The 26,144-nt window shown below is 48.8% G+C and overlaps 11 protein-coding genes; 10 read left to right on the top strand and 1 right to left on the bottom strand.

Moving 5' to 3' along the window:
- Positions 1 to 45: 45 nt before the first annotated feature.
- FFUJ_05497 (uncharacterized protein) lies at positions 46 to 540 on the bottom strand (the record flags this gene model as incomplete). Its single annotated transcript, XM_023578714.1, has 1 exon — positions 46 to 540. One exon carries the CDS (start codon positions 538 to 540, stop codon positions 46 to 48), a length of 495 nt encoding a protein of 164 aa, XP_023431679.1.
- A 2,527-nt stretch (positions 541 to 3,067) lies between these two features.
- Positions 3,068 to 4,686, top strand: FFUJ_05496 (uncharacterized protein; the record flags this gene model as incomplete). XM_023578713.1 has 2 exons in its annotated part: positions 3,068 to 3,132; positions 3,234 to 4,686. The coding sequence occupies 2 exons, from the start codon at positions 3,068 to 3,070 to the stop codon at positions 4,684 to 4,686; spliced, it is 1,518 nt and encodes a 505-aa protein (XP_023431678.1).
- Positions 4,687 to 5,016: 330 nt separating this feature from the next.
- FFUJ_05495 (uncharacterized protein) lies at positions 5,017 to 5,631 on the top strand (the record flags this gene model as incomplete). The annotated part of the gene is made up of 1 exon (XM_023578712.1): positions 5,017 to 5,631. One exon carries the CDS (start codon positions 5,017 to 5,019, stop codon positions 5,629 to 5,631), a length of 615 nt encoding a protein of 204 aa, XP_023431677.1.
- Positions 5,632 to 6,356: 725 nt separating this feature from the next.
- Positions 6,357 to 6,983, top strand: FFUJ_05494 (related to GNAT family acetyltransferase; the record flags this gene model as incomplete). The annotated part of the gene is made up of 1 exon (XM_023578711.1): positions 6,357 to 6,983. The coding sequence occupies one exon, from the start codon at positions 6,357 to 6,359 to the stop codon at positions 6,981 to 6,983; it is 627 nt and encodes a 208-aa protein (XP_023431676.1).
- Positions 6,984 to 7,460: 477 nt separating this feature from the next.
- Positions 7,461 to 10,757, top strand: FFUJ_05493 (uncharacterized protein; the record flags this gene model as incomplete). XM_023578710.1 has 7 exons in its annotated part: positions 7,461 to 7,557; positions 7,610 to 8,865; positions 8,911 to 9,330; positions 9,377 to 9,505; positions 9,571 to 10,056; positions 10,102 to 10,479; positions 10,527 to 10,757. 7 exons carry the CDS (start codon positions 7,461 to 7,463, stop codon positions 10,755 to 10,757), a joined length of 2,997 nt encoding a protein of 998 aa, XP_023431675.1.
- Positions 10,758 to 12,275: 1,518 nt separating this feature from the next.
- On the top strand, positions 12,276 to 14,851 carry FFUJ_05492 (uncharacterized protein; the record flags this gene model as incomplete). XM_023578709.1 has 8 exons in its annotated part: positions 12,276 to 12,317; positions 12,436 to 12,817; positions 13,006 to 13,168; positions 13,215 to 13,396; positions 13,453 to 13,550; positions 13,602 to 14,526; positions 14,578 to 14,742; positions 14,811 to 14,851. The coding sequence occupies 8 exons, from the start codon at positions 12,276 to 12,278 to the stop codon at positions 14,849 to 14,851; spliced, it is 1,998 nt and encodes a 665-aa protein (XP_023431674.1).
- A 2,667-nt stretch (positions 14,852 to 17,518) lies between these two features.
- FFUJ_05491 (uncharacterized protein) lies at positions 17,519 to 19,183 on the top strand (the record flags this gene model as incomplete). XM_023578708.1 has 2 exons in its annotated part: positions 17,519 to 18,473; positions 18,528 to 19,183. The coding sequence occupies 2 exons, from the start codon at positions 17,519 to 17,521 to the stop codon at positions 19,181 to 19,183; spliced, it is 1,611 nt and encodes a 536-aa protein (XP_023431673.1).
- Positions 19,184 to 20,054: 871 nt separating this feature from the next.
- Positions 20,055 to 21,329, top strand: FFUJ_05490 (uncharacterized protein; the record flags this gene model as incomplete). The annotated part of the gene is made up of 1 exon (XM_023578707.1): positions 20,055 to 21,329. One exon carries the CDS (start codon positions 20,055 to 20,057, stop codon positions 21,327 to 21,329), a length of 1,275 nt encoding a protein of 424 aa, XP_023431672.1.
- A 1,109-nt stretch (positions 21,330 to 22,438) lies between these two features.
- FFUJ_05489 (uncharacterized protein) lies at positions 22,439 to 23,578 on the top strand (the record flags this gene model as incomplete). Its single annotated transcript, XM_023578705.1, has 1 exon — positions 22,439 to 23,578. The coding sequence occupies one exon, from the start codon at positions 22,439 to 22,441 to the stop codon at positions 23,576 to 23,578; it is 1,140 nt and encodes a 379-aa protein (XP_023431671.1).
- Positions 23,579 to 24,067: 489 nt separating this feature from the next.
- FFUJ_05488 (uncharacterized protein) lies at positions 24,068 to 24,970 on the top strand (the record flags this gene model as incomplete). Its single annotated transcript, XM_023578704.1, has 1 exon — positions 24,068 to 24,970. One exon carries the CDS (start codon positions 24,068 to 24,070, stop codon positions 24,968 to 24,970), a length of 903 nt encoding a protein of 300 aa, XP_023431670.1.
- A 337-nt stretch (positions 24,971 to 25,307) lies between these two features.
- Positions 25,308 to 26,102, top strand: FFUJ_05487 (related to 2-deoxy-D-gluconate 3-dehydrogenase; the record flags this gene model as incomplete). Its single annotated transcript, XM_023578703.1, has 1 exon — positions 25,308 to 26,102. The coding sequence occupies one exon, from the start codon at positions 25,308 to 25,310 to the stop codon at positions 26,100 to 26,102; it is 795 nt and encodes a 264-aa protein (XP_023431669.1).
- Positions 26,103 to 26,144: the final 42 nt, after the last annotated feature.

Here is a 26,144-nt window from a genome sequence, read left to right as displayed (position 1 = left end):
AACTAGATATTTAGAGACCTCGAACTGTTGAGAAAGGAGATCTGATCACTGATCACTACTCTGTAGAAGACGATGTTCATGAAGAGCAGGAATAGCGTGCCATTCAACCCATTCAGTACATTTCCAAAGCGGCTTGCGTTCTTCCCCATCAGCATAGAAATCATATTCATAATCCCTGATTTTCTCCTTGAAAGGCTCAACGCGACCCTGCTTCCCCGGATTTGAAGCCTTTTGCTGCGGCGGTGTCGGCAATGAAGCGAGAAGCGCATTCCACTGTTCCGGATGCACGTCAGAGGAGGTATAGTCCAGTAATTCCTTACAATGAAAGCCTTCCAACTGCGCAGGATCAGGCGACTCCCTACTTTCGTAGGTCATCCCGTTTGCTGAAGTGACGTCGCCGGTGACATGGTATAGCGTGCCAGAGCCGTCTTTGCTGGTCTCCACGAATAGGGCGTGATGGAAGCGATTGGGCGGCATGTGCGGATCTGGGAGGGCCATATGCGATTTGACTTTGTAGACTGGATAGTTATCGGAAGTCATGATGATAGCGGTGAGAAGATGATGTCATGTCTTGTTGGTGACGGTTGCGAAGATCAGGCATCGGGGTTCCGCGGCACGGACCAACGAATCAAGCTTTTCCGAAAGACGGACCGCCGCGATCTGTATCACGAAACCGCCGAGGCGCGCGACTCATGAGAAGGATCTCAGCTTTCTTATTATAGCTCAATTAATTTAAAGTGAGTAGCATACAACACTATTTGGTGTTTCGTGCCAGCTTTTGGGTGTCGTTGGACGCGTTATGGCCTCACCGACATGTAAAGAGTCGGTAAGACCGCGGTGTTTGCATAGAATTGAACATGACATACGAATCACGGAACAAGGAAAGAAAAGCTTTGATTCAATTGGAAGAGTGTTGATATTAGAAGGTTAGGACTGTGCGCTATGTACTGGTATTACAGGTGTATTCATGCCTTCTGATCATGGACTGTTAAAACACGTCTACGCACTCAATACTTCCTCGCTTTCAGGAGAAGTGGGAATTCCCCTTACAGAGGAGTCGGTCAATTAAATTAGTGGAGGGATTCAGTTTTAAACCAGTTAAAAATACAGGTGATATAGACATGATAATTCCTACGCAATGCGTTTACATCAGTCCTGATCCTTGGGTGAACGAATGGTCATAGCATCAGAGGAAGGGCCAATGGTCTACGAATGGTGACTTATTGACATACGGCAAGTAAGGTTCAGAGATTATCATGGACTGACAGTCAAGAGACTGGTATTCGTGATATATGCGTGACCATCACCGCCCGCGAAACTTTGCAATGAGACGCCCTCGCGATGATACATTGGAGATACAACGTAACATCTCGCTTCAGACATTGAAAATGATTTACTGATCGACCAAAGATCCATTATTATCTAATATCCCCGAACTCTCGATCGTCCGTGATGCACGGATTTCTCGGCCTCCGGATATGACTCCTTGGTGTTGAGGCGCATTGAGTTCGGCATTCCCGAAAACCCATTTTAGTGGAGTCGAGGCTGTGTACCGCCCCGTCTCCCGGAAAAGCGGCTCATGGGATTCACGATTAGCGAGGCCAGGACGAAGCTTATAACACAGTATGATAGGGCTACTTACGTGGTGATACATGTGATTGGGACTTTGGTTCTTCACCACTGCGGTGGGTTGTAATGCCAAGGTGACATAAGGTCAAAGAGCTGGTCAACAAAAGGCAAAAGATGCTTTTGCCAAGCCCGAGTTATCCTGAAGATCTCCTTTTCTGTATGAAGCTGTTATTCGGCATTCGAGGAATAAGTTCCCTTGCTGTCTTTTGAGGGGTTTGCTCCGGTGAGTGTTGGATCACCCTGGGCCCCCTAACAAGGGCGACGTAAGCTGCTGTTCACAAATTCAGGCTAATTAACAGCCTCCTGAACAGAGTAACGAGTGATACTCCTCGATGAGCTCTTTTCAATTGGCTCATTTCCCGCTGGCGATATCAACGTTCTACAGCCGCTCTGCATTCCCGTGAGCCGTAGTCCGCGGAGCGCACGTGCTCCGCCACGAAACAAAACACCCGAATGTCTTTGTTTCTCAAAGCTATCCTGGGCTTGGTCTAGCGACCAAACTCAAAAAGCGCCGTAGATATCTTATACGAGATAGCGTTTATGGTTGTCTATAGGCTTTTACATACGCTTAAACACCATCAGGTTGATGAGAATAACTGTCCCAGACAGTTTTGAGAGCTTCAAGTACGGGGAATGCAGCGTTGCAGCCGTTCCGAGCCAGGCGTTCCGAGTTCCGGAGTGGAAAGTGCGGAACGGGTGAGTAGATCATGATACTCCCTTGATTCTTGGCAGTATCAGCCCTTAAACGACCTCGACGACTGTTTCGTCAATCGCTGCAGCATCATATTGTTTTACAATAGTTCCGCTAGTAACATATCATCCTCATCACGGATGTGTTTCCCAAAAAGGCTCGCCGCGAAGCGATGCCTCATGTTACAGCGTGATTCCAGCATCAAATTACAATTGGGATGTTCTCGAACCTGCAAAGCCCCTGGGAGCCGCGTAATTCATCTCGATCTGTGCCTCTCTAATTCAGCCTTATCGGCACTCAAGAGCCGAAAGCGTGCATGCCAAGATGCTCCGTTTCAGGTGAATTGGGAGGCACTGCCAAACATGCATGCTTCTTGCAGGCTGTCGCAGTGAAAGTTGATCTGAGGCTTACGCAGTTTCTATCAAGACTGACTTCTCCCGGTATGACACAGACAGTTCCAGATGCTTTGAGGCCCACGTTTCAGCCGAGCCTTTGGGCGTGATTGGCTGCGTCGTAAAAGCAGGGATCAAGACCCTGCTAGCGTTGAACTGCGCCTCTTGGCGGTGGAGACTGCGACATGTTGATGTTTCCCCGTACGAAGGGCACCATCCAACGGCATCAAAATTCTCTCGCTTTCCCTGCCTTTGCTTTGTTTTTTTGACCAAGCTTTCTCGTAACAGTCAAGGCAAAGGAACAAATCATGACTACGTCCACGAACCAGCTCGTAATCCTGCCCAAGAAGGTCAAATGGCAGCGCGCCTCCAGACCAAAAGTCCGCACTGGCTGCTTAACCTGGTATGTCGCCCTGTGCCGTATGCTTAATTAACGAATCAGAGACTAATATACATGTAGCAAGTACGTATTTCTGTCTTGATTGGGTGCTTGGTCGCTTCTAATCACTGTATTATTGCAGAGTCAGGCACTTGAAGTGCGATGAGGAGAAGCCGACGTGTCGCCGCTGTCGCGATGGCCGTGTTAAATGCGACGGCTACGCCACGCCTAACAAGAACCAGATCCAGCAGCGCGCTTCAATGCCCGTCGCTGGATATACCGTCTCGTCTCTCAACCCTCGTATAGCCGAGACGTCCATTGAGAACTGCTATTTTCACCACTTTCACCACTGGACCTCTAACCAACTCACCTGCTCCCCGGGCTCATCAAACTTTTACATCAACTATGTCCTCCCCCTTGCGCATTCGTGCGAACCTATTAGACACGCCATCATCGCTGTTGGTGCTGCGCATAGATTCTACATGGCGGGTCAAGAGACTTGCTCTCCACTCCAGCAGCTGAAAAGCTTGGCTATGCAGCAGTACAACAAGTCCATCCAGCGGATAATACCCCACATGTCGATGGAGTCTGCCTTCGACCTGCAGTGTACCCTCGTATGCTGTTTGTTATTCGTTGCGTTTGAGGGCATCACTGGTCGGTATGCAGAGTCGATCCGACATATCCGCGCCGGAACGAAACTGCTCTCGTCGCCTCTTCTGATTCACAGTGCGAAGGAACAGAAGATGACGAGGAAGCTTACAGAGGTCTTTGCGAATCTTGGTGTCGAGGCTTCGATGTTCATGGAGGACACCATCATCCCAGACATTCACTCTGGCTGTCTTGATGTCTTGCAGTGCGGCGATATCTCGGATCAGCCATTCCAGGACCTCGACGAAGCAGCGAGCTACCTGCGCAGACTCGACGTCGAGACCGTCGACATTATCGCGCAGACGCCATATTCATGCTCGATGAACGACGACGGCCAAATCGACATGTTTACCCTCGACGCGCCCCAGAAGGAGGAACTCGAGGCGAAATGGGCCGAGATGGACGCCAAGTTCGAAGTCTGGAACTCCCGATTCGAATTGACAAAGAAACACATCGCGACATGGGAGTACCAAGACCTAGCATCCCCGCAACTCACATACCTCAACATGCAGCAGACCTTCTGGCGAATGGGCATGTCGTGCGGTCCCGAAGACCTCTCCGAGCCAACGCCCGACACAGCCGAGGCATTCCTCAATGCCGCCGAGATCTTCGCCCAGCGGCTGATCACACCGGGCCAACCGAGCTACTCCCTCGATGGCGACCTGGTCTCCGGTCTCTCGGTGGTGGTATGGTCGTGCACTGAGGGGCCGCACCGGGAAAGGGCGCTGGATCTGTTGCGGAGGTTGAATAGGCGCGAGGGTATCTGGGATAGCAAGGAGATTGTGCAGATGCACGAGGCTGCGCTGGCGATGGATGATCCGAAGTTGTGGTATAACATGGAGATTCCGGGTGGTGTACCCGGGTTTGTTGCTGAGTTGGCTAAGATTTCGCCGAGGTTTGGGTTGCATCGCTCGGGGCTGTTGATACCGGATTTTGAGTGTATTTAGGTTAGGCAGGTTTTTGTGGGTGATTGATGAGGATCGATGGTTTTTGGTAATATCCCTTGCGCGCGATAGTCATGGCTCGAATAAATATAAACATAATCATTACGTTACTCGCAGAATTGGTGAGTCTGGCCGCGAAGAATTAATTTGTTGTGATGCTCATCTTTCGATTCCCGGTGTCATCTTTGTCAGATCAGACCACTACGTCATTGGCTGCACGCAAGATGTATGCCCCTCCCCCTCCATGCCTCACCCAAATCACTTTCTAAAACGAGCTCAATTGACACATCCGGTCAAAGCAATCGGTTATCTCGTATTTCTCAATTAACAAACATGTCTCAGCTCGAGCGCTCACTCAAGGCGACAAGCCTCTCAGAGACGCTCAGTACATACAACGAATGGGCAAACACCTACAACCAAGACGTCGAGAAAGAAGAATACGTCGCTCCCCAACTCGCATCTCAAGATCTAGTTACCCATCTCGGCACTCCAATCTCCGAAGCTAAAATACTCGACGCCGGCTGCGGAACAGGTCTCGTCGGCGAAGCGCTCACAAAACTCGGCGCGTCAAACATTCACGGCATCGACCTAAGTTCGGGCATGCTCCAAGTCGCTGAGCGAACAGGCGTGTACAAATCACTCAACGTCGCGAATTTGGCTGAAAAGCTTGATGTTCCTTCACAGAGTTATGATGCGGTTATTTGTGTCGGGACTATGACGGAGGGTCATGTTGGACCTGAGGCTTTTGATGAGTTTGTTAGAGTTACCAAGGCTGGGGGCGTTATTGTTTCGACGATTCGGGAGTCGGTTTGGCAGGTGAAGGGTTATGAGGATAAGGTTGATGGATTAGGTGATGAGGGGAGGGTGAAGATTGTGGGGAGGAAGAGGGAGCTTCAGAGGATTGGGGCTGGTGTTTATGCGTATTTTGTTGTTTTACAGGTTCAGTAGGTTCGCTAATGAGTTAGTTTGGGGGTTAGGATGTCATTAGTTCGTATTCTATCTGCAAATAGTATTTGACATGTTTTCTTCGAATCTCACTTGAGTGGTGTCTGGTCGTACGAAATATGTTGTAGCCTCATGATGGGGTTGGTCATGCCGCAGGCTGACTACGGCCTGGCTCACGTCAGATCAAGGTGCCATTGATAACAATGCGCATTATATGATAAGCAACTAGATAGACCATCGCCGAGGTGATAGGTCAATTTTTTCATCCAATATCTTGCTTCTAGACTGTGTGAAGATTGACGAGGATGAATGTCAAGCCGAGTCAGCAAGACGAGATGTACTGTGGCCATGAGATGACCCGAACGAAACAGGGTATGCGGGACTGTTACATAAGCCCTATATTTACAAATGACAATTTCTCCTACAAGACAATGCCGTATATCCCGAGAATAGAAATTAGACATGAAGTTCTTTTGTCTTTCAAAGTGAGTCAGTTCCATGACTCAGGCGCAATTAATCCGCGTCGAGAATTGATCACCTTTTGACTATCGTGAATTTGGGTCGTGAGTCACGCGCCATCACCAAATAGGAAGGTGAAAGTGGAGGCGCCGATGCATTGCTTACCCTGCGCTTAGATACGTGCCGTATTCCCGATGCGATAAACGACTATCTACGACTACATAAGCCAGAAAGACAACCACTATTAGAATCTCTCTTTCATCGTCATCATGGACATCTCCAGCGTGAGCAAGGCGTTCCAGTCGGAGCGCCTCATCTACCGCTCCCCAGAAGATAACGACAAAGACAAGGAATTCTTCTTCAAGCATACCGAGAATGACCCCGTCGCAAAGGCCCTCGCGGACCCTTCTATTCTTCGTCCCAGAAACAAAAAGGGCGTTGAGGAGTTCCTAACAGAGTTTCAAAAGTCCACTCTGGCTGTTGTACTATGTCTTTCCCCCTCCGAAGCCAAAAAGCAAAACATCGAAAGCGAAGAACCAGTCCCCATTGGCTTCATATGCATCGGCTGGGGCGGCAACCCCAAGAACCGCGAACATCATCGGAGTACGCATATTGGTATCATCATCGCGGAGGAGTTTAGAAACAAGGGCTATGGCGGGGAGAGTATTAATTGGGCGCTGGACTGGGCGTTTAGGTTTGGTGGATATCATCGTGTTGGGATTGGTACATTTGGGTTTAATGAGCGGGGGCAGCATTTGTACAAGAAGTTGGGGTTTGTGGAGGAGGGGAGGAGTAGGGAGGCGCTTTGGTTTGATAGAAGATGGTGGGATATGATTGACTATGGGATGCTGGAGCATGAATGGGAGGCTTTGAGGGCCAAGGCAAAGGAAGCTTGATGACTCAAAAGGGAACACGTGGAGGGTTGATAGACGAGGCTTAGGGAGAGGTGGTAATAACTCGCTATTATAATTCGATGGCTATTCACAGCCAGTGTTCCTGATAAGCCACAATGTCAATTCTGAAGTTTGTTTTGGAGATGCCAATGAGAGCATGCAAAATACTCGTCAGTAGTACGTGTCATGTTTCCAGCCACAGATCTCACCGGCAAATGACCTTCGTATGCCTAGTGATTCATCCATTGTGCTTGAGCGATTGCTGTAGGAACATTGTGGAGAAAATGGCCTTTGTGGCTCCTTGAGGGGGTATAAGATGCCGGATCCATCTGCGAGATGACTGATGGCTGTTCTGACCTTGCAATCCCGTCAACAAGGGTTTATCGTCGGCTGAAATTAATCCGAACATCCGAATCTCATCGATAACACTGCGTTCAATTATAGACAAGTAAAGAAGTGTTGAATCTATCACAGGTGACAATGCCTCTTAGATGCGCTCTCTGTGGGATTGCCATCCCCTGCCACCACCAACCAGACCAACAACGACAACAAGTTTGGTGGCGCAAGATCTTCGCTGGTAATGTAACAGAAATTTACCGGTAGCTGAAGCCAATACTGACATCCTCTAGTCCAACGTGAAGAAGACCAGCGTGAAGAAGACCAGTCTCACTTCTCGCTCGTGCCTCTCGGATATTACGAAGATGGGTCTTTGGAACCGCACCCAGTCATCCCGCCGAATGAAGGATTCTTCATCCACCAAGCATGTTGGTCCATATACCGTGACCAGATGTTCTTGAACTCAGAGCGACGCTATGACACCGAGCAGATCCTGCAGGCGTTGTTTGACTTCATTCAGAGTATGCCTAGCAACAGCGATGGTTGGATATCGTATCTTCGCCATCAGAATGAACCGGCGGTGTTTCTTGCCACGTTTGCAGGCTACCCTGGCTACTGGGATTTCTTGAAAGCCGATCCAAGTATAGCCGTCACCCATCCAAATTCGCATCGCTTTGTTGATGGAGGCACTTACGGTACGCAAGCATCGTCGGACGTCTTCTCCAGCCTTTCTACCGAGCTGAACTATTGTGTCATCAACTTTCTAAATACCGTGTCTTTTTGCAACCTTCGACTTGCATCAACGACTATTGCGAACCTCAGCAAGCCTGGCGATATTCCTCAAGCCTTCTGGGCAAGTCGTTTCACCCGTGATCACGAAATGAACTTCTTTCCGATGGAACACGACAGCACTGAGACATGGCGAGATCTGTACTTCAACCTCAAGTATTCCCTTAAAGACAGCTCTACAACAGGACACATGCGAAATCGGCTTTGGATCTGGAAGGGTCTTGACAAGATCACGCCCTACATAATCGCCATACTTCAACAGCGTCCATGCCTGAAGGATACAGCTCAATTGAGAGAGCATATAGCTTCAGAGGGATATGAATTGACCCATAAGATACAAGGGTTTGAAGGCGTACCAGGCACAAATCCTTCCGGGGGCATTCGGGTTACAGGCTCGCGATACCTGAACCTGCGAGGCGGTGCATGGATCTCGGTTACCAGAGGGTCTATCGATGGGAGGCAGTATATATTAGGCTTTCGGGTACAGAGGCGAGACGGAAAAGAGAAGTTACGCATTGGCCTGATCAACACTAACAAAGAAACAACCTTTTTCATTGGGGAAACTGATCAAGTCATCGCTTTGAAGGTGGCGACGACCTTTGGTGGTATAGTTGGACTTGCCTTTAGGATCAAGGATAAGCTCAGTGGAGTAGATTGGAAGGTCGTGGGCAAAGTCGGCGCACTTGACGATTATGTTGGCATCAAAATCCTAAAGCCGCAAAATGGCCGATACGTAAGCGGTCTGCTGCTTGGCCTCGATGTACGTCTTGATCCACACTCTAAAGGTAGTAACTAACGAGTTCAGGCTTGCAAAGTCGTTTCTATCCAGCTGGTAGAGAAGCTAGGCGACGCTACTGCTATCGACAGTTCAGGACAGCACGTATGGCACCCTGCACCGCCTCAACCGGACGTGGTTACTATATTGCCTCGCACCATCGATGTAGCAGCGTCGCAACCTACGTTCATCATGAACATGGACTTTGGCGGCCCAAGCGGTTCATTGCTCCCACTCCTCACTAGAATCGCCATATTCCACGATCATATAAATCACAATGTCAGAGGCTTGGGCTTCTACTACAATGACGGAACAGAAAGGGAGTTCGGCTTCCGTGAATTCTTAACTGATTATCGATGTCGAGACACGGCCCTTGAAATGTCTGTTTCTATCGATGGACCGGCTGGCGAGAGAATTATTGGCGCTGCTTTCTTCCCAGACTCCATCACGGTAAGTCGCGTCAATCATTCCAAAGACAATATCAGCTGACAAAAAGTATGAGATTCAAATAAATACTAATTTTGGGCGGTGGAAGACTCTTGGGGATAGGGATCCCTCACAAACAAGGAATTTCCTGGTTTCGCCTCATGGAGAGACTATAACTGGATTCCTGGGACATATGCGTGTGAGTTTTGTCACGATCCATGGTATCTAAGTCTTTGTTTGAGATACTAACTGGCACTTCGCAAGATGGCTCCATTATCTGCGACACTAGAATCCATGGGACTTGTACATCTTGACCATCTGGAGTCAGTCTCGCCCAAGCCGCCGCCAACCACGCCCAGCTACTACAAAGGCCTCCTAGGAGGAACAACGTTTGTTCTTCTTGACGGCGTCAAGCGCGTGGGTATCTCATGCGGAAGAACGGGACGCAGCCGACGTCCAGATCATGTATCAGGCCTCTACTTCGAGTTCTGGGACGGAAGGCCACCCGCGTATGTTGGTCAGTGGTTTAAAGAGATTGGCCATCTCGAAGTTTATCGAGGTGAAAGAATCACGGGCTTAACCTTCTGGAACGAAGTGCAGAATTGCGCGTGCCATCATGGTAGAAATGCAAGGTACAGCGGAGTACGGATCGAAAAGTCTAGTGCTGAACCGAATGCTGTCGAGGTGCATCCTGGGCCACAATGCAATATGCACGAAACATGTTATGTAGAGAATCGCTTCGAGAGATTGGTAAGACTTCCAAATGTCAAGGACTAAAGGCTAACTCTGTTTCAGGACACTTTTGCTTGGCTTACTTCCCATGATCGCGACGCTAACGACGTTAAAGCGAAACCTACACCGTTGGCCAAGAACTGCCTTTCGAGCGCATCGCATATACGCGAGGAAGTATGTACAAATAGCGATAAGCTCTTCTGGGAGATAGAAGATGGCAAGGGAGGCTGGACGAGTGTGTCTCAGATCGCCGCGTTCTTTAATCCTAAGAAGAAGCGACTCTGCGGTCTGGAGTTTATATACAGGGACCACCAGGTCAAACGCGGTGGGTATACCGAGGGAACCAAAGTGATTTTGGAAGTCAAATCACACGAAAAGGTCACAGGCGCATCATCCAGCGTTTCGACAACAACTGTCGACGGTGGCGTTGATCTTGTATCTGTAAGTTCTCTCTACAGCTTCCCGAGTAACAAAGCTAACGGCCAAAGTTCATGTTGGGAGATAATCGAAGGATGATGATGGACTTCAGCGGAGTGAAGGTCGATGATTCGAATTTCTACCAAGTGCTCCGTTTGCAGATTGCGGCCTCAGTGACGAGAGAGGTGCCCGATGGGGCGTCGAAGTGTGTTGGTGTGTACCTGGAAATGTGGCCAGACGTGAAGCACAAGGTTTGCGTTCAGAAGTTTGGGTCAGTGTATGTTGAGCCCGCAGATGAGTAGGCAAAGAGATGAACGAGACAGATACTGTGAGGATGGCTTGGCATTTTTGATCGGATCAAGAATCGTTGGGGCTTCAAATAGACGTAATTGCGCTAAATATTCTTGATGAGTCTGAAGACAGCCCATCGACACGCATTCCCAAGCAAGGCTTATAAACACGTCAGATGTCCATGTACTTGATAGTGCGCCCCTCGAAATCATTAGCAAATACAACATCCTGAACTTAGACAAATTGACTACGCGCCTGCTACTTTGGCTAGGAATGTTCAGGGTAGGCAAGTATCCCATTGTCACTAAGGCAAAACTCTATCATATCAGGTTTCCAGGAGAGAATGACTAGTTATGACCAACTAATGTGTATTACATACGCTGGAGAGCGAAAATGGGCTTGCATTATGGCTGGGTGAAAGGTAGTGGCAGCCTATACTTACCATGCCGAGCCGCTATGCACAACTTGAGAAAATCTTCCAAGACGTCGCGCGATTAAATGCAGTTTGTAACATGAGCTGTTGCCCAAGTTGGAGTTCGATGAAGTCTTTTTCCGTTTTTCAATATCTGATCCTCCTCGTCGGAGTGTGTCAGTACCTCTGTAGGGTAAGCAAGTTAGAAAAACACATTTTTAGCGAATTAACACTTCAACATCAGGGCTCGCATATGGCATTGCTAGACTTCACGCCGATGTATAACGAGGCCTCGTAAGTTGGCTAGTTGGCATTGAGGTTTCTTTCTTTCCGAGTTCAGGTCTTGTGGGAGGAAGCTATAGGGTAAGCATATTGCACCTTGCAACCATGCTATCTAAGGAGAGCCAGTTTAGTACATGTTCTTAAATATTTGCTTTGATGATGGCATTGCTCTGTGGTGACAACACACGGCTGTGATGAAGTGCGAAATTTGTTGTGCGACTGGTATAGGGTAGCCCGGGCCACAGATTCCCAGCGAGGTCGATTTAAGCTTGTGGGGCCAGGAGATTGGACATCTAGAGATCTACACAGGGATTGCAAAACATCATTCACCCCGCATCATGTGATCAAGAATCTTGACCACAACGCAAAGACTTTTTCTGCTTTGCTGTCAGCAAGAGCAGCGCATCGCCTGTTTTGCTTTGCCGCCATTGACTTTTCAGTGCATTATCTGACGTGTCGCCAATCCTGCAGGAGAATGGTGAAATTGAGATCACGTGACTTTGGGAAAAAAATAGGATAGGAGGATAGGAGAAAAGTAGGACAGGAGAATTATAAGTGAAAAGTCATCCAACATTTAAACTGATATTCACCACCATGAGATCTCTTAACTTTAAATACAGAACAGCCATTTAACAAGAGACTAAACCTTTCTTTGTGACACGCCGAAATCTAACTTTCACCCTGGCTTATTGAGTTTTGCCCACAAAGCATGCTAGCAATAGGGCAGAGTGTGCGTCAGCCCTGCCATGACTCTAAAAAAGGACCGCGATCCTGTTTCCTAACATTTCCAGTATTTGCGATACCTCTACCGCAGATCCCACTTCCCGAGGTCGCCATGCCCCTCCTGCTTGCACCCTACAATGACAGCATGCGTCTGGTATGGTTTTTTCACTGCTTATTAGAATTGACCGCTCTTGACACTTACCACGAGGACGGCTCATCCATTTTGTCATACGTAGCCACGTTTGAGATCATTCGTTGACATCTATCTGCAGGGCATGGGGTTCAACTCGTACACCCAGACGATGTGCATCGACGGCACCGTCGATGCTACGGATGAGACCATGATAACTTCAGAGACACTCCAACCGAAAATCACGTCCACGTCTAAGCTCTTCGAACGGTTGTCCGAGGTCGTCGATATGATGGATATTTCACGCGCTGCCACTATGACAAGTGGCATAATGGATGTCCATGGACACATGAATGTACTCAACGACACTAAGATCGACGATGCCGATATTAGTCTAATGGTATCAGTGCGGGTGATGAGCAAAATCATCAGTCTAAAAGGCTCTGCGAGATTCCTTCCAATCGATGGCATGGAAGCTGGCTCGCCCAGATTCAACGAGACGTTCGGAGACTCTTATATCTCTGGTCTGTGTTAACTCGACGCGCTTTCTCCTGCTACATGCTGACCATGGCAGGCTTTATAACAGGCGGGCTGTTCATGAACATCATCTCCTTCACCGCCTCTGACCCAGAACACTAGGATAAGATGATTGAAGCGTAAGAATTTAACACATCCATCGTGCATCAAGCTAACTTCCACAGTGTCAAAAAAGGGTTAACCGGCTCTGCCATGGACTTGAGGAATATCTGTAAAGAAGTTGCGATCACATCTGTCAACCACGGCGTAGAGGTAACAGGCGTTACAGACGTCGCGTCTATACTAAGGATAGCCGGCGAATTTCCTGCTCTTGTCGCCCAAGATCCTCAGAGAACTTGGTAACATCAAGCATTATGGCACTGGATACAGACTAATGAAAAATAGGGCCATACTTACCAAGTACAAGGCAAATCGCAGCTTCAATGAATGGTCAAGACATCAGATCCTGAAGCCGCTTGATTACGACAGTGTTGCGTCATATACGTCTAAGCTCTTTGACAACTACATCCAGTACAGCGACTTGTCAAGAAAGGTTAAGGATATCATCTCTCAGCGAGACAAATATTGTATGGCTTGAGCTATTCTGGTCTGACACCTAAGCGAACTGACACATGTTTTCTAGCTCAGGTCGACAAAACTAGGGCTATCCCGCTTGAACTCAACACTCTCCTGGCTGCGCGCCGTGCGCTTGATAAAGAGATGGACAAGATTGTTGCAGTGGTAAGTTTAATTTGTTGCCTCCATTGAATTGTCTAACACTTTACGAACTAGGTGAATACTTTGACACGACACCCAGAGCTCCTGCCCAACATCGACCTTCTGGACGCAAATCCCAAGAACGGCCTTGTGCAAGGCATCGTCAACGAAGCCCTTTCTGAATCTTCTCGACCCATACCGCAAGAAGAGTCCACGGTTCAAGAAAATCCATTCCTGTCTTCGGTTGCGGACTGCGTCCCGAGCGAGTCGAGCAGCGGCATCGAAGAGCTTCATACACCTTGTACTTCTGATATTGACTCTTGCAGTATCAGTGACGGATCCCTTGTATTCCGAGATGAAACAGAGCCCTCCAATGATCTGGCAACGCGAATGCTGGTCCCGCCTGAAGTCTGGGCGGACTTGCTCCCTGTGAAGAATGATCCTCCGACCAGTCTCGTCAGCCAGCCAGCCAAGACCGCTCCAGCACTCAACACTCCAGCACCCACCGTCAACTACAAAGAGCTCCAGATTCTTGCCGCTATATGCGGATCGTATGACGTGGCTGCTAAGCTCCAGGGTTGGGTGAGTCCCGGAGAAAACGGAGATCGGCTGGTCATCCCCTTGGAAGACATCAAAACCCTTGAGGAAAACGATGACCGTAGGGGCTTACCACCAGGGACCACGACCAAGCTGTGGTTCGTCTACAAGTACACTGATATGCCCATACGTGTTTTTTCACTTGATTATGACGCGCAGTCAACTGAAACACTGGAAATTACACATGATGGCTTGGAAGGTGTTGTTTTCTATACGTACTCAAAACTCAAGGGAATTCAGAGCGCCGTTTCCATGGGTACCGCAGGAAGCACGTTGGTGGATCAACAACAACTTGCCACCAGAGCCAAGATAGGCAAAGAGGCCACAGATGACGTCTCGGAGAAGGAAAGCAAGCAGGTCAAACTAAACCAGGTCGCTCTGGCCAAAGGCATCCACGCGTCTGGTAAGTCAGATAGTGGTCATAACTCTGTACAATCACTAACCTGTCTACCAGACTACTCTTGTACCTTCCAGCGCGGCACCCTGAAAGTCAGTCCCTCTGAGACAGCCTTTCTACACTTTGAGAATGGCGTCAAGTTTTTCTTCCGGAACAACGGTAGATTCGAAGTCCTTGATAAGCATGATGAGGTCTTTTGGTCCAGCGAGGAGGCACCGAAAGGTCAGTCCCCTCGGCTGTTAGAATTCTGCGGTGACGGCATCTTGCGGCTTTGAAACACCGACGGGCAGCTATACTGGACGCCCTTGATGAAGAGCTTCACTCGCCGTGAAAGAAAGCTGGTGTTTTCAAGTGAGTTTCCATACTTGGAGATTGACAGTGAGGGGGGGCAGCTCTGGGGAGCACATGGCCTGCAATTGGCGCAGACCGAGAATGCATGATATCCCGGGCAGGAATTACGAGGAAAAAGCAGAACCGGAGACACATTCGGTTGTTATGAAAACAGACACTTTATTAATTGTAGAGTTGCACTTTTATTGAGCCATCTTTCCTGGTCTGGATCATACGCGGTAACGATGAACAGCCAAGTCATCACTCAGTTCAGATAGCAGAACAATAGGTTAATGGCGAGGCTTAAAATCACTTCAATGTCCCGTTCTCGTTACATACCTACGAAGCATATTTACAACTTGTACACAACATGGAGTCTGATCCTAATCGAGTACCTAAACCGGGCTCTGCCCTAATTCTGCTTAGCCATTGTCAAATAGAGCTGTACGAATAGTTACTGTACAATATTGGCCATCGACCTCCCAGGTAAGTTGTGAGTGTATAGAGCTCAGCTGACTTCAGGCTACGGTGTCAGTTCTTGACGGACGTCGAAAGCGGTGTTGCCTGGGCCGGCGAGGCTACAAGTGCCACAAGTCCCGTCAATTTCTCAACCGTGATGGTTCATTTTTTATCGAAAAACGAAAAGCCTAAAGAGAAGTCCATTCAAGACTACTGTCTGGTATCCCTAGATAAGTCGGCCACTGGGATTAGTATCAATACCGGCGTCGGCAGCATTGGCTCTGTCAGCCTTCAAGACATCAAACACTGCAGTCAATGCTACGGGCGTATTGAAGGTGCTTAAGCGGGATAGGCCTCTTCCGTAAGAAGCGCTTGGAGCCTTGGTGGAAGGGGTCTCTAAAACCCAAGTTTGGCCCATCAGTGAGGGAAGGTCAGTTGGCTCTATCTACGGACAACGACGCATGTGGCAGATATAGTCGATTGATAGATCTATATAATAACATACCCGCTAGTAGGGCTAGCTAAGATTCTGAAGGAGCATGCCAGATACCTTCTGCACAAACATCCTTTCGTTGACGATGTATCTTCGTTCTTCAACGGCACTGGTATAAATTCGTAGCGTACGCCAGATGGGAAGTCAACATATGATAGAAACGAGTCACATATTAGAAAACAGCTGCCTACTTGGCTAGCTGAAATCTGATGGTCCTTCCTCACGTGGAGAAATCGAAGTTCTGGCTTTTGGAGCCAACTGGATCATGGAAAATCTTCCAGCATCTGTCACGGTACAGGTCCTCGTAACTGATTCGTTCTTAATGGCCTAGAGATATATGAATACTTCAAAAGCGAATATTGTATATGACATTTACAGCGAGGGCCGTTCCCCTTCAGTTGATATAGATGAAATGCACATCAGGGTTTATCAGCAAACGCCCTATAGCAAGGTGTCTCCGTTTCTTCCCCGTAACTTAGGAAGTGAACCCTGTGCTCAACCCAATTGCCTCGCTTACGTAGGACCAGCGGTGGGGGATGGAATTGACCCTCAGGGATTGCCGTTCGTACTGACAAGACTGGGAGGCTCGTTGCGCCAATGCAGCTCGTCGCTCGTCACCATGAACTGAACCTACGTACTTACTGAAGCAGGCCCCCCTAATATCTCAGTCTTTGCAATTTCTACAGTAGTAGACTCTAGAATGCTAAATTGCGCGGCTTGAATTGAGCTGCTACACTTGAAAGCTTAATGCCGCATCTGCTTCCCAACATGCTGCCGCCTCACTCCTGCTTGCGGCACAGAAGGAAATGGCCCGATTACTCGACTGGACTCTATTACCTTTCACATACTGTACAGCACGTGGCAAGACATCAGTGCAGCACTGAGTAATAATGCCGTGACACAGGTGTTTATATCCCTCAGTCGCTGTGTCATCCCGAACAAATCCGGAACATCCGGAACCAACACCGGCGGCCCGAGATATCTCCCTCAGCTTGTGAAATCCCCTCATTACGTCAAAACAGGTTATTCTGCCCGTCAGAAGACGAATGCGACGGCTCCGATCTGGAGTGGTATTGCGGATGCGATTTGTGGAGTTTCCCGCAATCACATGCATTAGTCCATTGATCAGCTGCTCCTCATAGAGCCTCAGCGTAACCTCAACGGAACAGTGGAGTATTATCGACAAAGCACTAAACAGTATTGGCTGAAGAAACGATGAATGGCCGCTGTGGCGACGGAATCAACGGCAGCCTCTCTTCCTCAACATCGTCTCAAGCGTTGATCCCGAGCCCAGGCAATAAACCCCCAAACTACCATCTCACTCATCAATGCTCAAACGCGGGGTTTTCCCCAACTTCCCAAATCAATCTCATCACTCCACATTGATCAGGAGATAAAAAGTCACAGTAACATGTTATGGCACCACTTACCCCAAACGCGGGCACGTATCGGAAGCTCGGCCGTTTATTTCCCCGTGGGGTTAAAGGGTCTCACATGCTTTGCGGCTCCGAGAAATATTGGGGTACGCCCCGGAGATACGAATGTCATCGCCCCCTCTCCATTCCGGAAGTGGTAAGATTTTGGGGTTTTGGAGGGATATAAGGACTTGCTTGGCGCCTACACTTTCTGTCTTCTCCTTTATAGCTTTATGAAGAGAGAACATCACCAACCTTCTACACATCGTTATCTTATCAACTGGACCATCACATTCCAGTCATGTCTATAGTGCAACCTATCATCCGAGACCAAGTCGTCATCAACGACGATGATGACTGGGACTCAGTGTACCACGTCGAATGGGAGCCCGATGCCAACTTCTTCACCGGCTCTGAACTTCGACCCAGAACACCACTATGCAAGGCAACAGCCGATCACCAAATCACACTAGCCCGCGCCGCAGCGCTGATTATTCGCGCATCTCTTAACAACATCCCGTTAGATATCCCGGACTTTGATCCCTACAAACTAACCGGCTTCCGGAAACAATTGTATCAATGGATGCAAGCCTATAACTCGTCTCCGGCGAGTAAGCTTGTGCTAGGCGATGTGACGATGACGGTTACGATTGAGATCTTATCGTCGCTTACGCGCATGGGCGTGGAGGGAGAGATTTTGGCTAAGATTGGACCAAATTTGGGAGGCATTTTACAAGGAACTATTAATCCGATGTCGCTGCTTTTGGAAGGCAATAGGTTCAATCGGATGCAAGACGGGATGGAGTTGATGCAGAAGATGAGAGGGCATCTCCGACAATATCTCTCCTCATACGCGACAAAGAAACCTGTTTTGAACGTCCTCGAGGTCGGCGCCAGTACGAGCAACAACACACAGACGATATTCGATGCGTTACGAGAACAGAAGAGTGTATCATATACTCTTACCGACTCGTCGCTTTCAGTGCTGGAGCAGACCAAGGCGGGCACCACCAAAGACTTCCTCAAGCTTAAGAGTCTTAACATAAACCGCGATGCTATTGAGCAAGGCATCAATCCCAGTACCTACGACATTATTCTCGTCAACAACATCCTTCATACAGTCAACTCTCTTCCGGAAACACTGGCGAATTTGCGCAAACTTCTCGTCCCTGGCGGTGTCCTCGCTCTCGTCGGATTGTCAGACATATCACCCGCTTACAGCCTGATCTTGGGTATGAATGAGAATATGTGGCCAGGTACGTGTTCTACTACTCACATTGGCCATTTAGAGTCACTGACAAGTGATTTAGATGAACGGTGTGAACAATTGCCATACCCTTCGAACGATGACTGGAACAAGCTGCTGCAGGGTAGTCAGTTCAGCGGACTCGAACCAGCGACGAAGACATTCGACTACATCGGCCAATCCTGCTACTGTGTCATCTCAACAGCGGTGACTTCGACTCAGCGACTAATGGTTAATATTCTACCGGGCTCAAAGGACAATCTGTTCAGCTTTGCGGACCAACTGGCTTCCGCACTGGCAGAGAACGGGACAGCGTCCACAATCACGCCAGCACGTCTAGAAGATATCTCGTCACGATTCATTTACGTCGCTCTCGATGATGGATCCAGCTCCCTTAGCGAGTATGAAAGTCTCCACAAAGCGCAAAACGTTCTTTGGATCAACATGGGGGCTGGGCTCTCGACACAACGAGACATGAGCATCATCAGTGGTTTCGCTCGCGACGCCCAGAAGGATAATGAAACTCTCAAGCTCGTGCAACTCGACGTTAAGCAGGAGTATCCGGAGTATGCAGACCTTCTTAAAGTTGTCATGCGGATTATACAGGTGTCGTTTCAAGAGGATCGTGGTTCCAGGACGGAGTTGGAGTATGAGTATCGGAATGGGAGAGTTCTTGTGCCGAGGGTAAAGGGATCTGGTATGATACAGAAGTTTGCTTGAAGGGATTCAGCCAGGCAGAGGGATGGACCTTAACAATTTGGAGTTAGTTTTGTCTTGGGGGCACAGTTCGGAGTACGCTTTTAGTTGTTCATTGGAGTTTGAGATAGCACTTACATCGGGCATTCGTATCAAATGTCCCTTCGTTCGCTGAATAAAGTACTGTCTGTAGTCGCCCTTTATCTTCAAATTGACTTCTAGTCTCCTACAGACAGTTCTGACTCCTTTTGATGAGGCCCCCTGATCAATGGAGCAGGACACTTGGGAGGGGAACATGAGAAACCTAGGCTGCTCTATATTTACGTTACTATCGTTGATTAAGGGCATGCATACGCGTCAGTAGTGGTGAGCCTCCGCTCGAACAGCTTATAATGCTGAGCTGTTCTGTGCCCAGATGCCTGTCACGTAGGAACCTGCCAAGCCATGATACGTGTAGTGCTAGCTGTTCCGTTTTCTGGCAGTGCCAGGAAGCAAAGGAGAACAGAGATTCCCGTCATCTCTTAGAGAATTTGGTCTGCCAGTGTCAAACAAGTATCCATAATACCTGATATACCTCCTACTCGATCGTCCCTCCGTCTTGGAATCACTTCCTCCTCTCTCAGCACTCTTCCATCTCTCACTTCCCATTACCCAACAACATCTGACAACCTGTATCCTATCTCAACACACGCTATCTTCATCACATCCCTCAAGTGTCGTCTTCTAGTCGCTGGTTGTCAATACACCCCATTATCTTCTTGTCCCCCAATACCTACTCATTCCCAACAAGGTTGGCATTATCTGTTGCATTGTCTCGCCTTGGACCTTTAGACTAATGCTCTACCGTTGTAGCGACATCGGCTCTTTGACCGTCTCAAGATCCATCTCTCACATGATGTCCGACCTAGTCCCCACTGGAATGTCTGAGCTGGATATCTATCTGAGAGATAGATATACCCCTCAAGATACTACCAACCAGTTGACTAGCACACCAGAGGAAGCGGCTGATATCCGCAAGAAATGCTCCTACGTCCGAAAGAAGTGGTATTTTCCCGTGCTAGAGAACCTCGGCCCCATCCCGAAGGGCCTGACAAGTCCTCTTGGGACACCAACTGCAGGTCTCGGGCCATTCGAGAAACTTCCGGGAGACATTGTAAGCAACATCCTCCTTCGCCTTGACGTGAAGTCCTTTCGGAACTTCCGAAACCTCAACGCGAAAGCGCACCGGATCACAGAGATTGTAATCGACTGCAAGGATGTCATGGTTCATGGAAAGGCCGCTTTTATCAGCATCTCTCGCACCGGCCTGAGCCGTCACATTACCATTGGCGAGATACACCTGGCGCTTACATCCCACAAGTGCAATTTCTGCGAGGAATATGGGCCACTCTTGTTCCTACCGACATGTACTAGAACATGTCACGAGTGTCTCAGAACCTCACCTAGGATGGCAATGATTGGGACGGAAGAGATACTTCCATTCTATACTCGATTCGGGATGTACAAAGGTCACGGCAATCGTTCTCATCTCCTCAAGTCTCTCCGCAAGTCATCCATGGCGGTTATGAAAGTTCGCGACCATCTACGCCCTAGAAGAATGATCAAGAATGCTCGATGCGTGTCAGTAGATGACCTCTTCTGGTTTCAAGAAGAGTTGGGCTTCGAGACATCAGACTCGATGCGAGCCCTGTTCGACAAGGAATGGCTCCATTACCGGACCGCTGCATGCGTTAACTTTCCCTATCTCAACACCTCCACAGGTGTACTAGAGAAAGGTCTCAGCTGCAGAGGCTGCCAGGAGGCCTTTAATGAACGAAGACTGCAGGCAATTGCCACCGGAACTACCTACGGCGCTGTCGCTAACCGCGACACTTGCTACTCACACGAAGGCTTCCAGGGGCACTTTCAGAATTGCGAGCATGCAAAGCTAGTCTGGGAGAACAGCGAGCTTCCTGGTCGGGAGGCCTGGTTTGCCGCGAATGGCGGTGCTCACTGGGGAATCACAGAACGAACCGAATACTGTGGCCGGTTCGTGGCTCAGTTGCCGGAGGTAAATAACGAAGAGTTCTGGGTTTCGGTCGGCGTTGCTGCACAAGTCGTCTTCTACGCTTGTCTCTTGATTGGCTATGCCAAGTGGCATACCCTAGCGGCTAGTTCTGGGGGAGTCTGATCAGGAGGCTAGAGGGAAACGGTAGCAAGGCTTTGTTCGGTTTGTCTATGGTTTTTTGGGGTCTGGATGAGATCTTATGCGACTGCGATGAAAGGGAGATGAGACTATGGTTATGCGATTGTGGAAGAGTAGCAAAGCTAGTAGATAGCAAACATGTAAGAGTCTTGTAAAGTCCATGATTCGGTAAAATCGTGATATATCTCGTCTTTGAAGATAGAGATGACAAAGACGTGCTCTTCCGCGTGTATTAGTTGACAAGGATGCCGACACTACGTATATTCGCTCCCACCCGTATCACTATTACTCAGCGTATGTACTGCTGATTCTGGTTCCGAGAGCCTCCAAACCTTCGATAATCACAGTGTCCAGTTCATTCTTGCAAAGATAATTCTGAGGCTCGATTACCCGTTCTTGACACATCAAAACAGTCTTCTCTAAGAACACTCGTAATTCGAACACTTTTTTTGAACAATCAGCTCTACAACCTATTATGGCCTCATGAAGCGCAACGACATCGTGCTTAGTCTGTCAAGAACTGTGAATCAATTATAATCGAGGTTTGTATACTCGTTAACCGCCTAAGAAGACCGACGTAAACTTATCCAAGAGCTAGTTTGGGTCATGAGTGCTAGATACATACGCCATAAGAGCTTATCTTTCTCGATTAACTGTGAATCCTTAAAGAACCTGACAGCGACTGCAACGTACTTTTATCCAAAGTAAGTTCGATGTAAGTTCCAAATCTCAACCCTGTCACTGGTCAGTCGCTGAGAGGAACTCAGATTTCTCATTGGAGTTTATCTTCGATCCTATCATAGGTCAAAGGGCATGGAAAGCATGATTTACCCTGCGATGCACATGACCGAAGTTTACTCAAATGGCACTGGTAAAACACTGTACCTCTTATGCTACTCCACGTCCACCGCCAAAGTGTACTTTCCTAACTTTACCAGAGACCATGAATCACAGAAGCGAGAGTTTAGAACTTAGGTACTTGAAGTAGATAAACAAAGTATTCGCACGTTTTTTCCTTTCCCACCAATCTTTCTCATCTCTCATCTCTCGGAAACTCTTCCATCGATTAAATTCCACCTCAGCAAATCAACGAAATGGCTTCCATATCTGCACCAAACACCAACTCGGTGCCAGGACCCTCCAGTATCCCGCAAGACATAATAGCCACTAGAAGTCAAATTCTCAGCACTTGCTTTTACAAACGTACCAAATACTACTTTCCCCATCACGATTCCCAAGTAGAGCAATTTTCCAAGGATGTGTACCGGTTATTCTCCCACTGTTACAAAACTGAAGTCCCAAACCTGGGTATTTTAGCGCGCCTCCCTCAGGATATCCTCGAAGGTATCCTCTTGCAGCTAGACATAGATTCGTTCCGCCGGTTTAGACAAGTTAGCCGGAGGGCGCGATACCTCGCAACAGCTCTCCTCTTCTACCAGCGAGTTCTGCGCCACGCCCCTGATGCCCTCAATGCTTTGAGACGAACAGACCTTAGCGGTTATGTCTCATACTCGGATGTCTACACCGCACTGATGACAACGAAGTGCACTTTCTGCGGACAGTTCGGCGATTTTTTGTTTCTCCCTACTGCTGAACGCTGCTGCTTTCAGTGTCTTCGCACTTCACCAGAGACAGCTCTCGTCAACCCAGCACGCATAAGTAGAAGACAACCGTGGAAGGGCTTGTACACCGACCACGCTGATGTCATCACCAATACCGTAGAGTCGATGGGTGTGCGTTCTTTCAAGACACACAACTGGGATGACGTTCAGAAAATGTCCAAGACTCGTGGCGTTCTAGCAAAGGACTTACTAGCCGCTTATATTAAAGTCGACAGTACCCTGGAAGAACCTGGCCGAGCCCTTCTAAACCCCGGCTGGCTACACTACCGTCTCGCAGCAAGCATCATCTTCCCCTGCCTCAGTCTTCGTAGGGGAAAGGTCAAGACGGGGGTAAGCTGTATAGGCTGTCATAGGAAGATCTGGAGTCAAAACGACGCATCGCTCATATCCGTGTCGAACGCAAATATCTCGTCCAATCCGTGTTTTCGAGCTCGCGATCGATCATACTCTGAAGACGAAGCTGTCTCGCATTTCTCCCGATGTGCGGAGTCGCAGCGGGTCTGGTGGGCAAGTGGAAGAAATAGTGTTCGATGTATGTTTATCCAGCAGGGGGGGATTCATTATTACAAGGCGAATAAGTGGCGGCGAGATGAGGAGAACTTGAGTGGTTGAGTGAGGCTTGGGTATTTCACTAGTGGGAATGAATATAGAAGAAGATTAAAAGTCTCATCCGTCCACAATGATATTTTGAACATGAATCTATACGTGATCTGTCCCGATCCCTCTGATTCTTTATCTTCAACATAGCAACCCATTCGAGGTCAGCACAGCCTCATTGCGTAGCGTCACAACTGGAGTCTCTCGCTCTCGCTTACCCTGAGGTTGTCGCACTAGTCTCGATCCGTCAAGCCATTCGAGATAACCCAGCCGCGCGACTGTCGGAGTCTCCTATTGGTTCAGTATCTGGGTTAATTCAGATCTTAGGGCTGAGCACGATGCCGTTATAACCGATGACGAAGTGGCATTTAAGCCGTGTTCACCAGCTACTTAAAGATCTTACGGTCGCTGGTTTATTTATCGTATTCAATTCCTCGCATCTCACTCACATCTTGCTTATCCATCTCCAACAAACTCAACTTTTGATCTCGGGTTCTTCTCATCATGTCTTCAAGCAAAGAAGCAGAGCATCTCGCCAACACCTCCCAACCATCAGATCCCTCACCAGCCTACCAAGCAGAAGCAGGCCCCTCATCTGCAAACGAACCATCATCCGATAAGATCCCAACCGCCGAGAACCCCTTCAACTTCCCCTCTGCATCTCCTCTGCCGTCTTACTCCGAAGCTTCATCCGCCAAAGAACCCCCGATCGCCATCCCCCAGGAGAGTCCCACCCAAACATCTCCCTTCCTAAAAGCTTACGCGCCCGCTCTTCTCGGCCACGGCATCACAAAAGAAGCATGGGGTTCATTCCTAGATACCATCTCCGCCTTCATGACAGCCAAGGTCGGAGAACGCGCTATTAATCACGCTGGAGATGTCGCAAAGAACATTGGCCAACAACCTGTCAATTACGTCAAAAATGTTCAGAACCATGCTAAGAGCGTGGGGAAGAACATCGCCGCCAACACCAAGCGCGGAAACATCCTTGGCGCAGCAGCTGGTGTCGTTGGGGGCGCTATATCAATCCCCCTAGGCGCTGTTTTCGGTGCTGTAGGAACAGTCGTTAGTCTCCCAGCTCGAACAATCGCAGCAGCTACGCGGAAGCCAAAAACAGCCGCTGAACGCGCGGTCGCATATGTCGTTGTCGCGAATCACGATTGGTTGAACAAGCGAGGCCTGCACGCGAGCCTGGTCAATACCGAACAATTGTCAGAAGTCGTCGGCGTTTCTGTAAAGGCGCTTTTGGAAGCTTCAGCAGAAGGTGACAAGAGCGCTGGACCTTTGGGGCCTTTGAGTGCGCTGAGTGATCATATTGCTCATTTGGAGGTCAATGGGCCTGGGGTTGTTGATATTGGGGTTGAGACTTGGTGGTTGGTTCTGGTGAGGATAGAAGCAACTGCTTGAGCGATTGACCTGGCGTTAAAATAAGCATTTTTCATAATTATTATGCCCAATTATTTTTATTGAGCGAGGCATTTCATGTTTTTGTTGTGATCATGATGTTTTATCGTGAAATGCCGCTTTAGTCAATAACGTTGAGTCACGATTCATCTACCCCGCATACGTGCAATTATCAGTACACCTCGTGCACCAATTCCCGTCAGCCGATTTCGCTCACAAGACTCATATCCCAGCCAAATCAACACGCGACTATCTTTATTGCCCTTATAACCACTGTCACTACAAACCCTCATTCCTTAACATCTTAAACTATCCCCAGATTTAGCGTCATCTCACCGCCATGGCCCCAAGCCCCCAGGCCATCTCAGGCTACTTATCCAGCCTCTTCAGCCTCGCCGGCAAAGTCGCCGTCGTAACTGGCGGTTCGTCAGGCATAGGCCGCGAAATGGCGATAGCTCTCGGTCGCGCAGGCTGTCGGATTGTTCTTGTCGCGCGACGACCGAAACCGCTTCAAGATACTATTGATCACCTAGCGGATCTTCACGTCACAGCTGAAGCGATCGTCGCTGATCTCTCAGACCAAGCTTCGGTGCGCGATGCGATTCATGCGATTAAGACAAATGCTGGAACACCGGATATTCTCGTTAATGCGGCGGGGGTTAATTATAGACCTCATATGAATGATCTCTCCCAGGGAGCTTGGGATGAGACTATCGCCGTGAATCTTACTACACCGTTCACACTCGGTCAGGCATTTGGACCAAAGATGGCTGAGAAAGGATGGGGACGTATCATCAACATTATCAGCCAACAGTCTTTCCGAGCATTTGGAAACAGCGGTGCCTATGGAGCTTCTAAAGCAGGTCTTTTGGGTCTGACACGCTCACAAGCTGAGGCATGGTCAAAGCATGGCGTTTTGTGCAACGCGATTGCGCCAGGTCTTGTTGATACGCCCTTGGCGCGTGCTACGTTCAATGATCCGGGCAAGGCAGATGCTCATGCTGCGAGGACGATGATTGGAAGGAATGGGCTACCGAAGGACTTTGCAGGTGTTGCGGTTTGGTTGGCGAGTGATGCTAGTGCTGCTGTGACAGGGCAGACTATCTTTGTTGATGGAGGATATTCGTCTACATGATAACCAGTTGAGGATTGGCTTGGAGTATGATACCACGGACAA

This window comes from Fusarium fujikuroi, chromosome FFUJ_chr06 (assembly GCF_900079805.1).
Source record: "Fusarium fujikuroi IMI 58289 draft genome, chromosome FFUJ_chr06".
NCBI lineage: Eukaryota > Fungi > Ascomycota > Sordariomycetes > Hypocreales > Nectriaceae > Fusarium > Fusarium fujikuroi.
Note: the sequence above shows the minus strand (reverse complement) of the source record. Positions and strands in the feature narration are given on the sequence as shown.